The sequence below is a fragment of the Musca vetustissima genome, unplaced genomic scaffold, assembly GCF_032173495.1.
Source record: "Musca vetustissima isolate MV318-11 ecotype Yass unplaced genomic scaffold, APGP_CSIRO_Mvet_v1 utg65092, whole genome shotgun sequence".
NCBI lineage: Eukaryota > Metazoa > Arthropoda > Insecta > Diptera > Muscidae > Musca > Musca vetustissima.
In genome coordinates this window covers 26055-39648 of record NW_026885054.1, presented here as the reverse complement: position 1 = coordinate 39648, position 13594 = coordinate 26055, and the positions used below count along the sequence as shown (strand labels likewise).

The 13594-nt window shown below is 36.3% G+C and overlaps 1 protein-coding gene across 1 annotated transcript; it reads left to right on the top strand.

Annotated features, from left to right (window-relative positions):
- Positions 1 to 2459: 2459 nt before the first annotated feature.
- LOC133332140 (NF-kappa-B inhibitor-interacting Ras-like protein) lies at positions 2460 to 3216 on the top strand. The gene is made up of 2 exons (XM_061540519.1): positions 2460 to 2582; positions 2665 to 3216. Exons 1-2 carry the CDS (start codon positions 2469 to 2471, stop codon positions 3214 to 3216), a joined length of 666 nt encoding a protein of 221 aa, XP_061396503.1. The 5' UTR covers positions 2460 to 2468.
- Positions 3217 to 13594: the final 10378 nt, after the last annotated feature.

Below are 13594 nucleotides of genomic sequence, written 5' to 3'. Positions count from 1 at the left end.
ACTTAAGGATGTTTTTACTTGATTTCTTGATGTGCGGGGAAATAATAAAATCATTGGGTGTAAAGTTAAGGTTGTACGGCGGATAACTCATCAATTCCACGATTTGGCGCCCAACGAAAATATATTAAATGCCTTTGCGAAAAATCACCTGACGTTCTTAGGAATTAATACTTTCTAAAAAATTACTTTAGTTTTTCAAAAAATAACATAATGACCTCGGAAGTTTATCGCCCTATCCGAAATGGCTGCAAGATGTTGTTTTAAGAATAAGTTATCTAACGACGATCTTTTGGCGCCCAACAGAAAAAAATATATTGGTTGTCTTTACAAAAAAAACTACTGATAGAACGTTTTTAGGAATAATTCGTTTTTAAACAAATGACTTTAGTTTTTCTAGAATATAAAAATTTGGAAATCTGTTGCATCTATAGCCGCTTATGTCTTCAGAAAGCGCTTGTTTATTTCAAATTCATTAAGTTCGCTAGCTACGATATGTTGGCGCCCAACGGAAATTCGTCGTGGTGGCCTTCACAATATCATCTGAATTACTGACGACGATCTTGTAATTTACTACCAAATATTCATGTAATTGGCAGGAGGTGCCAATTGACTTCTCAATTGTGAAAAAAGGGTCAAAACATTTGTCAATGCAGGCCTTTGGAGTGCTTCAAAAGCATTTACTGGCAATGAAAGACTTTGATCACGCATATTTTTCTTGATGTGCGGAAATCGGAAATCAGATTGATTTCTCCACGCAAACATGCTTTTTCCACAAAGAACTTTTCTTAGATAGGGTTCGTCTTCGAAAACCGTATGAGTCTATAGGAGCTCATACGCATAGATCCACGATTCGTTACTTGAATGAAAGAATATTGGTGCACCGCTTTCGCATTTTTAAAAATGTCTTTGCATTAAAAATCACGGTCGGGCGAAGAGAAAAATGCAACATTAGATAAAAGCCCTCGCAACCGAATAAGTACCTCCACAATTTACGAAGGACGATTTTGCAGATGTCATCAAGAACGCCAAATCATCCAAAGCGTTGTTCGCGGGATGAATTTCAATGGTAATGCTTAAATAACTGGACGAACCAGAAGTCGAGTAATCAACCGCATAAAGCCTGGAAATAAGGCACGGTGGTCCCGCTACTGACGTCTGACAAGAATACCAGTTGAAATGAATCATACAGACCGATTTCACTTTTGTCGCCAGAAGCGAAAAAACTTGAGGCGCTGCTCCTTCCATGTATGCGGATAATTGTACAACTTATGTGATGGGAGAAACATATACATATCTGGTCTAGCGACGAATATGAAAATATCCACAGACACACAGTTTGCCATATGGACATCCGAAATGAAGCTTTAGCTGAACATAAAGTTCGATGGGTAGCTGATTTCGACCACTAACTACACCAAAATGTAGGATGTAACGTTCTACGGACTTTTGAAGTCATCTGCCACTGTTATTTGCGAGTCGCTGGCCGTCAACACTTGCGTCGCTGACAAGGAGACCCTGTTAACCGGCCGAATTTAAGTGATACGCAGTGTACGAATATGCCAGAATGCCACACTGAGAATTTCGACACTGATTAACATTCTTCAAGAGGACATTCGTGCTCGTCCGTCGACACAATAAAATGTTGTCAATGCAGTGCCATCTTGGATGTTATCATCGGGATTACCCCTCACAGAGTCAAGTCAGGATAGATCTTAATGATCTTGGGAGAGAGAGGTCCAGGTATGAGTTGCATTCGAGCCCAGTATGCGGTCTAGAATCTAACGACACGGTGCACCTATCCCATAGATGTCTCCGAATTCCATATGGGTAGGAGATTTAGAAACATACATAATCAATTCCCTTCTCACTAACGCACGGTATTTCACATGACGATTTGGCATTATCAGTTCGCGCAATGTTCTGTGGCAATTTGTGGAAACTATAGGCAATAAGCGGAACGTCATGCAAATTTCCGTTAATCGTATTTATCGATAGAACTTCAAATGTAATCACCGTTTTTATAAATGCTTCTTCTTCTTTTTATTAAAATTAATAACAACCCTCTTTAATGTACATTTACCAACACTGGACACCACGAATGACCAAAAGTCGATCTATTTACCCCTAATAAAAGGAAAACAGCATAACTGTCCCATAAAACCAGCTACGAATTATTAGCCTGTTAATTTATTAAATGATTCTACGAAAAATTCTTAAAATGTTAGTTTTTTACAGTTTTGTTTGCATTGCCTCCCCCCTTCATTCTCATACAAAACATTCAATGTCAAATTGACAACTAGTTCCTTTCCTCATTCCAGTGAATCTTCAATTTGAACTAGTCCCCTTTGTGATCAAATGAGTTCAACAAATCAGCTGTCATCGATAGTGTAAACAAAAAGAAAATTTCTCTTTTGCCCATTAATCATTTTTACATGGCAATTTATAACAATTAGACAAAAAAGGCAATAATGTTAACGGCAAAAATTGGAAAAATTAGCAAAGTGCTAATCTGTGGAGCTAAAGGTGTTGGTAAAACCACCCTACTGGAACAGTTAATCTATGGAAACATAACTTTGGATAGTGTATGTACCCAATCAAAGAAATACAGATTTTTTTGCATATGGAAAACAAATCTCAGTACCTTTTTTTCTTCTCTGTATATAGGAAATTCATCCCACAATCGAAGATATTTATGTGGCCAGTGTTGATACGGGACGTGGTGGCCCCCGAGAAACTTTACGCATCTATGATACAGCTGGTTTATATCAAGGCAGTAAAGAACCCCTTCCACGACATTACCTCTATTTCCCTGATGGTTTTGTCCTCGTCTACGATCCGACAGATCCTCAAAGTTTAGATATGTTGGCTGATATTAAAGCGGATATCGATAAGAATAAAGAAAAGAAAGAAGTACCCATAATTGTATTGGCCAATATGCGTTCTAAACGTAAAGACACTCCACCATCACCCACACAACAGGCCCAAGCACAAAACAAACAATCTTCCGCAGCCGATCCAGTTGAATTAATATTAAATCGTGCCAATGCATGGTGTTCTCATGAACGTATTAAACATTATACTGTTAATGCAATGGAAAGGCCATCACTGTATGAACCATTTATCAATCTCTGTGCAAGATTACATCCTCCACAGACCAAGTCGACATTTCCTCAACTTCGACAAGTGATGCAAAAAACACAAAAAGCGGATGCATAAGCCTGAAAGGCTTCAATGTGACTATATGGAATCGTAAACATATACAAAATAGAACATACATTCAAATTATATGTAACGCTATACATATTTTTAACATTAAAATTATTAGATTTTAAGTTTTTTTTATTATTATTATGATAATGCGTTTTAAAGTATTAAGAAAATCTCTACAAAACACATTCATAAAGATATATTTTTATAAGCATATATAAAATAAAAATACTCCCATTTTACACAAAACTAACACACAAACATATGAACAATTATTAAAGAATATTAATTTTTATTTAATTGAAATATTTATTTATTTTTTATTTAAAATTATAATCTTAATTCTTTTTGAAGGGCGTCTTATATATAGTTTCAAAAATTTCCCAAACATTCTCAAAATACGGAATGATATAGATATACATTTATCTGTATCTGATCATCTCTGAAATTGCGATTAGAAAGTCGAACAACAAAATTACCGCAAAATCTGCTGCTAGATTTTTGCAGTACGGGAACAGAATATATGTTTAGGAAATTCTAGCAATAATAAGGGTGGCAGAATCAGTCAAGAAACTATGGGTTAGTGACTTGGGCCCTTTGACTATATATGTCGATAAATTATACACTAGTTCATGACGAACGAGGATTGACAGTTTGTGGTGTGACCTTTTTAATATCCTGCTGGAAAAGGTCATACGTGAGGAATGGTAAACAGAAATGGCACTCTGTACACCAAACAAAACATGTTACTCACCTACGCCGATGACATCGACATAATGGGTCGAACATTGAGAACGGTAACAGCCACCTTTGAACAAATTGAGAAGGAGTTTGTCAAAGTGGGTCTGGCAGTAAACGGCGAGAAGACCAAGCTGATGGAGTCAACCGCCATAAATAAAACTAATGACATCAGTTTTGAAATTCGTAGAAGGATAGTGTTGGCTAACAGAAGCTAACACACTATAGATTTTTTTTTTTTTAAGGTGGGGATCTTATAAAGGTATTTCGATTGTATTTCTCGATTTCGGGAGATCGACACATGCATAACTTTAATCAGATCTATAATATAATTACTCTATGGGACCGCCAACAAATAATTCGGTTACTTAAAAAAATTTTAAAATTCGAAATTACACCATAATAACTTAAACAATTAAAATCGGCGTTATATTCGACCGGGCCTTATACCCTCCACTATGAGGTGGACATTCAAAATATTTGAAATTGATCGGATATTAAACTGCTGCCAGGAAAAAAACGAAATACCAAACTACAGACACTCAGGTTGAAAAATAGGTCTAGGTCCTTGAACAGCTCGACTTTGAATATTTTGTGAAGATGTCCCGAATACCAAATTATAGTCAATCACATTGCGTAGTGATTGTGATTTGGCATGCAATTCGATTGGAAAATGAAAAATCAAAATACCTATAAAGAGAGATTTAAAAGATATAAGGTGATCTGAACAAAACGAAGGTTCAGACGATCAACTACGTCGTTGAGAAAGAGGTTCTTGAGGTATCTCTCGACTATAAACAAGTTATATTTACTGATACACCCTTCAGGCTCAGCTCGATCCATTCTCCATCGACTTTACCGACGGATATGAAGTAGTTGATTGTATTCGCCACCTTTGGTTTATCCACCAACAACTGCACGTTCAATTGTAATAAATTTGGATTTAGGTTTTGGCAATTTAACAGTGTGCGGATTTGCAGGTTTGTTTGAGGAAGGTTGTGTCTTATCAGCCTTTCTGGAGGCCTTTCTATGGGCTCTCCTTCGGGCTGACTTTTACACTACTTTACCTTCCTTCACAGTGGAGGATGGTGTCAGGGGCTTCTCAACACTTAGGGATGCCTTGAAAATACAGAATAATTTTACATTGGGAATATTGCCTTAACGATGAGAACCAAAAGTACCAAATTACGATCAATTCGATTTAAAAACGTGCCCAAACTCTCTAAAAAATAAATTTGAAAGGTTCCATTTTATGGTACTTAAAAAATAGACTAAAACGGCATTTACATTTAAACTTTTTACTGGGTTAACCGACAGTTAACCCCAAACAGTGATAAAAAAACAAGTGAATAAGCGTTATGTTCGGCCGGGCCGAACGTTGGATACCCTCCACCATAGATATACTGACAGGTACTAGAAATGAAAATATAGGGAACATACCAAAAAGTGGACCTATACCGACATTTCTATGTAAACTATAATACAAATTTCAGAAAAATTTAATGGATAATTATACCCTCAACCTTATGGCTAATGAGGGTGTGTACAATTTACACCGTGAAAATGTGCCTCATCGAAATATTGGTTCTAGACCCCATGTTTCTTTGGACCAAATCCGTTTCAGAAAATTTACATTTCATCCAAACTTTGCCAATCTTATTATTTCTTCCAAACTTAGTTCAAATTCGAAGATGGGGAATATCGGTCCACTCCTTCTGGTACCTCCCACACAGGGGCTAGGTTTAAATACGGGTTATAGTTCATATATATAGTTCATTATCGAACCTTACGTTCTAGTTTTTTATCTCGATATCCTCCACAGGTGATATAGTTACAACAGAGTCTTAGAACCAAACCCAAAACGCGGAACAAATTGCATAACTATTTTAATATAAAAAAGGGGTTATATGGGGACTACCCCAAAAAGGGGTGCATATTAAATTTCAGCGAATTCGGTTGAAAAACGTGCTCAAGAACCTCAAAATAGCGAAAATTGGGAGGTACCGTTATATGGGGGCTACCAGAAAAAGTGGACCTATATTTATAATTTTTTGTGGAGACATTGAGTATCCAATAAGAACCCAATGTACCAAATTTCAGCGAATTCAGTTGAAAAAGAACCCAAGAACCAAGAACCCAAAAATATGAGTTACAAACGGAAAAAAAATTAATATACCCTCAATACTATGGTGGAGGGTATAACAAGCATTTCGTGGTTCCGTTATATGTCCGCTATACCAAAACGTAGACCGGTATTGTTGGGAGGATGGTTTTCCACGTGGTAAAAAATCCAAAATGTCATATTACAGTCAATTGAGTAAAAACCCGTGTGCATGATCCTTAAAACAGGGAAAATGTGATGGGGCCGTATATGAAGTCTATACATAAAAATGGACTGATATAAATACTTTTTGATAAAATATGCTACCCAATGATAATCTAAAATATCCAATTAGAAAAAATGGGTCTAAAATTCTGAAAATCCACATTTTGGGGTAGCTCCCATATACCGATATAGCTTATCTTTATCTTATACCGATAGACCAGACTCTACACTATCATATTGGACTGTCAGTTCTTTTATCGATTATTGACTTCCAACAACTATGAACATTTTCGTGTTTGCATGTTGAATGACGAACATGAGAGATCGCACTATCAACTGATCACATTTTGGGCAAGAGACAGCAACTCTGTGCATAATTACAGCAATTCGTTCGACTTTTCAACTTCAAAAAGGCTATTAATCGTAATTCGACTTACAAATCCCTATAGCTGACGTGAAAAAATAAATTCGAAAGTATTTTTGTTCTTATTGTATATTTTTTAAGAAATTTTAATTTAATTTATGAACGGGTTAATTCATGTACGTAATTTGTTTTGAACTTCGTTCAAAATGACATTCGAAAACAAGATTCGTTATCGATAGAGCTGTCATTATCGTCGACCTACGCTATCCCTAATCGGCAATTCTCCCCATGTCTCTTTCTCCACAATACGTTTTTTCCACTTTGAGTTCCTTCTTTATCGCCCATTTCTGCTTCTCCACCATTTGTGGCCGTTGGAACGGTTTTAATTTTTCTCAGGCATTAAGGTGTGCTGACGTGAAAAAATAAATTCGAAAGTGTTTTTCACGGAAAATTTTGAATAATCAACAAAAATTGGTAATAATCGCATAATTTCAATACATTTTCATTACAAACGAAATATCAAAAGGCTTTTGCAATAAAAACCATTAAATGCTAAAGGAAAAAAGTTAATAAAAAATTAAAGCATATGGAATGCAAAAATGAAATGAAAAAGAAATATAACCCAAAGAGAAAAAAAATCAATGAATAAGTGAATGTCTCTTTTTTTGTAAATTTTGTGAAACCAAGACGGACGACAATCAAGAAGGAATGGAAAACCCCAAGTGTCTAGTCCAAAAAGCAAAAAAGAAAAAAATGTGCAAACCAAAAAAAAGTGGTTAATAATTCCATTGAATTATGGGTTTTTTTTTGAAGTAAATCAGTGTCTCACAGCCTCCCTTCCCCCTTGTGTGTAAATGTGAAAGTTCTTAATAAAGTTAATTGGTGAATTTTTTCATTTTTTGTTACTCTGGTGTCCTAATCCAGAGTCGAGTCGTCGTGTGTTGATATGTGATTTGTTACGTTGTGATTTTGCTTGCGTTTACGTTGCCGTCGTCGTCGTCAAAGCCACTTTGTGAAGAAAACGACAAAAAACCTCCTGTGCTTTACCCCCCTCTATGACAATGCGAGCTGTCGTCTTGTTAAAAAAACACAAAAACAATTCAACAATTTTCGGTGTGTGTGTGTGTGTGAATGTGTGGAGCACATACATTTAGAAGCCAAAGTGATGGAAAGAAAACACAATCCAACAACCGTTCAAGCGACCGACCAGCTGTGTTGTCTTGCGTGCGTTTTTTGTTGTTGTCGTTGCTGTTGATATATATTTTTTTCTTTGACTACCATTACTTTTTGGTTCCCTCCCCCTTTACGTTTGGTTTTTTTTGTTCATCTTTCATTTTTTCTTTTGATTTTCTCACACTCTCAATGCAGTAATAATAATAATTATAACAACAATGACAACAACAATTTTGATTATTTCTCTTTGTTGTGTGTCAAAAAATGTGTGCGCTCAGTGAACCTGGCATGTGTGAGTAGTGTTGCCCAATTGCCTGCCTGTCATACATGCATGCATGCATTGATGGAATTTTTGTCATAGTTCAACGAAGAGAGTGAAAGGATGTCAAAGGATTGGGACAATAGTGAATTGAAGCAACGTTAATTAGCAAAAATGTTAAGTAAGGTATTAATATCGTTTCTAATACGTTTATAAAGGTAAATTTGTTACATTATTTTTTCTTATTTCCAGTAAAAGTATTTCACAATGAGAAGAAATACCATGAAAACTTTTCATTATCCGAGAGTTCTGGACGGGCTGTTATTTAAGGCTGTTAAGACCTACTGCGTTTTCCTGTCAAATATTTCGGAATAAATCTATTTTAGTAAAGTTTTCAGAAAAATCTGATCGTTTTTACTAAACTAGAGTCAAGCCAATATTTCAACTACAAAACAGTGATGCATTTTGTAAGGGATTTCTTGAATAGTAACATCACAAATCGACAATAATGAGATCGACAATGGAGATGATGACGACTGTGGGACTTTCGGTTCAATGTTCAGATCTCCAACCAAGAGAAAGTGTTTGGCAAACCCTGCTATAGGTTTTTGGAACAGGATCCCATTGATCGATTTTGTAAGGAATAGCCAGAGGTGCCGTGATGTGGATTACGGTCTCAAACCTACAAGTTGGTGAAACCAATCCAGGGTTTTTAAATGTCTAGAATCTGACTTCAGGACTCTATATTGGGATCTTTCCTGCATAGCTTAATAGGTGCTGACTTCCTAACACAATGTATAAGTTTAGTTGTCTGGATTCTGACTCCTCTGTATTCAAATACAAAAATGTTTCAACCTGTATGTCCTGCGTCCCTGACCAATTCGGTACAGATTAGTAGGCTTAGTTAGGCAGTTAAATAGATGCAACGTGTCGTGTCGGTCCTAGTTCACATACTGGCCATGAGTTAGGTATCGAACCATCAATTCGTGCCCAGTAGGAGTTGAGGTGGTTCCCTATTTTGATCTAAGACTATACTTGTCTGTCTTGGCAATCATTTCTACTTTCAAATAACAAATATACGAATTTCTTAAAAAATCCACGCATATGGAAAGTCTCGATAAAATATTTTTAAAAAATTCACACCTATGGAATGTCAAAAAATATTTTTAAAAAATCCATGTCTATGGAAAGTCTGGAAAAAATATTTTTAAAAAATTCCACGCCTATGTCCAGAACTATGGAAACTTTCGAAAAGTATTTGAAAACAAAAATCCACACCCATGTTTTGTTATCGTAAATAGAAAGGTATTGCGCAGACAACTTCAAAGGCTCTTGAACGTTACACCCAATATCTTGGATAATTGGTGGTCGGAATTTGTTCTCCAACGGCTTTTATGTTCAGTGGAGACTTCATTTCAGTCAGAACCCATCCTTATTCACTAATTATCCGCTATTATCACTAAGTATTCATATAGATGCTATACCGAAACATTGGCCTATTTTTTTGCTAAGAAGTTTTTTTTACCCATCAATAACCAGAAATGTCTTTCAAATACTTTGGACCATTGGAAATAGGTCGAGGGCCTTCGTATGAGGAATATGTCATAACCATGACATAATTATGTCATGTGTCATAACATGGACTTATAGAAACAATTTTGGCTTTTACTTCTGGAATGCTAAAATTAACGTTCCTTCGGTTGGAAATGCGGCTTACATCATTACATAATTTTGTTTGTGAAATAATTCCTTTCCCTATTTCCATCCATAATAATTCGAGTTACCGCATTTAATAAACAGAGTTGGTCCCAGCAAATCCTCCCATGATCTGAATTGGTCTCAGCAATAAACCTATATTCTAGGGCTAAGTTTAGACAACTAAATCCACTTGATCTCCAACGTTAATTCCATTGCGTATACGTCACGTTAATCCAGTTCACGTATACGCTATGGAATTGACGTTTGAGATCGAGTGGATTTCGTAAATCTAAAAGTACCTTAATTTCATCCATTTCATTAATATGCAATGTGGCATCACTGTTTACCTTACTTCTCTCCCTTGTCTAACATATTTTTTTTATCATCAACATACCTTTTGGCATAATCTCTTTCGTCTCTTGGAAATGTCAAATTTTCTATATGTAAGCAACAGTAATAAAAAGAACAGCAGAAACAACAACGACAATAACAATTGCTACAACAACAAAAATTACCACATCCAATCACTTTGTGCAAAGAATGACAGAACATAGCGTATGTCAGACGTTACGGTGTGTGCTGCTGTTTTTTTTTGTGACGGTTATGAAGGATGAGGGTGCTGCACAGACAACAGCAACAACGACGACGTCAACGGCGCACAAGTGAATAGCAAACCACGACACAAATATTTCAGCTGCACAACCAGAAAAAATACCCCAACTAATGACAACAATTGCCAAGTGTCATTAACAAATTAGTGAAAAGAAATAAGAATCTCTCGCGCAAATAAGACCGAAATAATAAAAAAAAGTAAATAAATCGATTAACAAAACTAAAATATTTGTGTGAAACAAACGGTAAACATAAACAAAATAATTGTTAAAAATGGAAAGAGTGAAAAACTATATAGTTTTTTTTTTATAAAAAAACATGATTAAAATTGAAACAACTAACATAGTGATGATGGTGTGTGGTGCTCTATGGTTAAGAGAGAGAGAAAGTAAAAGTGTCAAAAAACTGTGCCGAAACATATGTTTTATCCAACAAATTTTATACTAAGAAGAATTTTATTTAATTACAAGTGTGCATATTTCGCTTGATGGAATATGAAGTGAAAACTACTTTTTCAAAAAAGAAGAAGAACAAATTGGTGAAGAAAGGGGTCGTTTTTGCCTTGTGTGTGCATTCCTTGACCTGTCTGTCTGCCTGCCTGCTGTTGGATGCCGTCGTTTTTTTTCCGATCTCCTCACATTTCTTATTCTTTTAAGGTTATGTGTGGGGGCTGCTGTGTCTATCTGTGTATGCGACGAGTGTGGGTGGACAGCAACAACGGGATGACGTTTTGGGTGGGTTGGTTGGTCGATCGGATGGTTGCTTGAATTGTGAATTCAATTGAAATTGTGTGTTTTTTTCTTAATTTTTGCCAAGATTACGCTGCCGCTGCTGTTTGGAGGTGAATTTTGAGTGAATGTACTTGGATTTTTATAATTCGGCATGAGTTTCATAAATTTTTTTTGTTGTTCCTTTTTATTTTTAATTGTAGAATTTTGTTAACAGTTGGTGGGTGGGTGCACAATATCGTCCGACCATAACCACTCAACCATGTTAATATGATTTATGATCACAGAAAATCCGTTTGGGGAATGTGTGACACATTTTTTTTGCTGTGTTTATACACAAAAGTAATTAACAAACAAAAAAGCATGATGTCTCGGAGAAGTGTGTCATTTACCGAATTTGGTGAAATTGCATGCATGCTGCTGCTGGCGAACAGACATTGTGATGAAATATTCAGTTGTTAATTGGAATCCGCCGAAGAATTTCAATTGCAAGATAGCAATTATTCCAAAGCATCAAGGAATAGAAAATAATTTATTTTAGAGACAACTATTAGAAAATGTTAAAAAAATTACCGGGGAAAGCCCTGTATGAATTAGCAGGGTTGCTGAAGTTGGTGAACCAAATGCTTAGTGGCTAGTAGACACTGTGATGAAATTTTTAAGTGTTAGTTGGAATGTTGAAAGGTCACACATAATATTTTAAAGAACTTAACTAGAACAGACCATGTATCCGAATAGTTATGATTGCTCATAATAAAGAAATTCGTTAACGTGTAGATCATGTAGAAGACCACACATATTAGGGCTAAACTCTGAAAGTAGGGGAGGTAATGGAAGAGAGGAAAGATAGTGAAAGTTTAGAGAGTATAGAAAGATGGTAATTTTAGCCATGTTAAAATCTTTACAAAGCTTAGAATCTGCTTAGGGTCTAATCCGGCGAAGAATGCTAGATATCAATTTCATATTTTTGCCGAACTCTCTGCTTCTTCTGCCAATCAGAGATGGACACCTACAGGGTATATGTTAAATTGTTTCTAGCTCGTCCTCGTTCTCAGTGAGAGATCTAATCTTGCAGTGACCTCTTATGATCCCCACAACGATTTTAATCTCAACAGCGAAGAATTCTAGCCAGATGATTTTCGAAATCATGCATCCAGGTTCTGATTACCATCTGCCGTCGACTACCTCGTGTTGCCTCAAACGAATTTTGCCAATATAGTGGCCAATGGGCGGTTGTACAGATCACTCAATCGAAAGATTGGACGACTGTGAACCCCTTCGTGCAAGCTCGCCGGCAATCACATTCCCATCTATGTTGCTTTGTCCTGGAAACCAACATAATTGCAGCATTGAATGCTGCTTGTGGTGTGTTTCTTAGCGCTCCGGTTATCAGGATCGACGCCGATCGCTGTACGATACTCATTTTAGCCAGCAGTATCTTCTTGTTCACTCCTTGCCACCATACAAGGCAATAATATGTAAGACTGTGGAGTACAACCGTCACATATAGCCAGTGTATAGAATTCAGAAACCCAAGGTTGGCGTATTTTTCCGTTGCCGTTCGTCCTTTATCTTCATGATATTCAACAAACATGGGAAAGCATAGATATCTTAATGTATGCGGATAATTGTGCAATCATAGCATCGGGTTCCATTGTTGATGTCATAATAGGGAGAATAAACACCTACTTAGCTCATGTTCTATGTATCTGAGGAATACGTAAATATCCTTCAACAAACTCACAGCTACACTTTTCACCACCCGGACTCCTGAAATGAAGGTCCAACTGAACATAATGGTCGATGAAGAATAAATTTCATCGACCATTATGATATTGAATGTAACATTCGATATTTGCGATAAGACGAGATGTAGGTATAAGATCGTCAAGTTGCTGGCCGTTAGAACTTGGGGCTTTGATAAGTTGATTTTAAAATCTTTATAAAGCAATAGGCTGGTCAGTTTTGGTAAGCTATGCGGCGCCAGTGCTGATTACGAATGTAATTGACACGCAGTGAAGGAACATTCAGATCTTCCAGAATGCCTCAAAATCAACACGCCTATCCAGCAGGTCGGAATAGCAATCATATAAATGCAGTGGCTAAGGCAGTCCCAACAAATCCGTATAATTCCGTAAATTCACAGCAGCAGAGAAGAAGATGCTGCCCAGACAAACACGAGTAGCACAGCTAAAATCAGACGAGCTTTTGTAGATTAGATTTGACATATAACCCTTTCGGTGTTCCCTAATAAGATCATTTAAACATACACAATTGAGTATTAGTATTTTTAAAAAGATATATTCAGGCATATTTGCTTTGTATCTATTTTAGAAAATAGAATATCGAACAGAAAATAGAATATCGAGGGATGTGCGACAGCCGTCTGGAAGCAGCCCATTGTTGTAAAGAGATGAATATGGAAAAGAAAAAGGTTAAGGCTGGTAACTTAGCTATGACAAGTTTTTGTGGCGTATCTCGAAGAAAAA

Excerpts from the sequence above, each read along its gene's own strand:
- LOC133332140 (XM_061540519.1), top strand. The coding sequence starts at position 2,469 with ATGTTAACGGCAAAAATTGGAAAAATTAGCAAAGTGCTAATCTGTGGA. Across the intron at positions 2,583-2,664 it reads GAAACATAACTTTGGATAGT|GAAATTCATCCCACAATCGA; the intron begins GTATGTACCCAA and ends CTCTGTATATAG.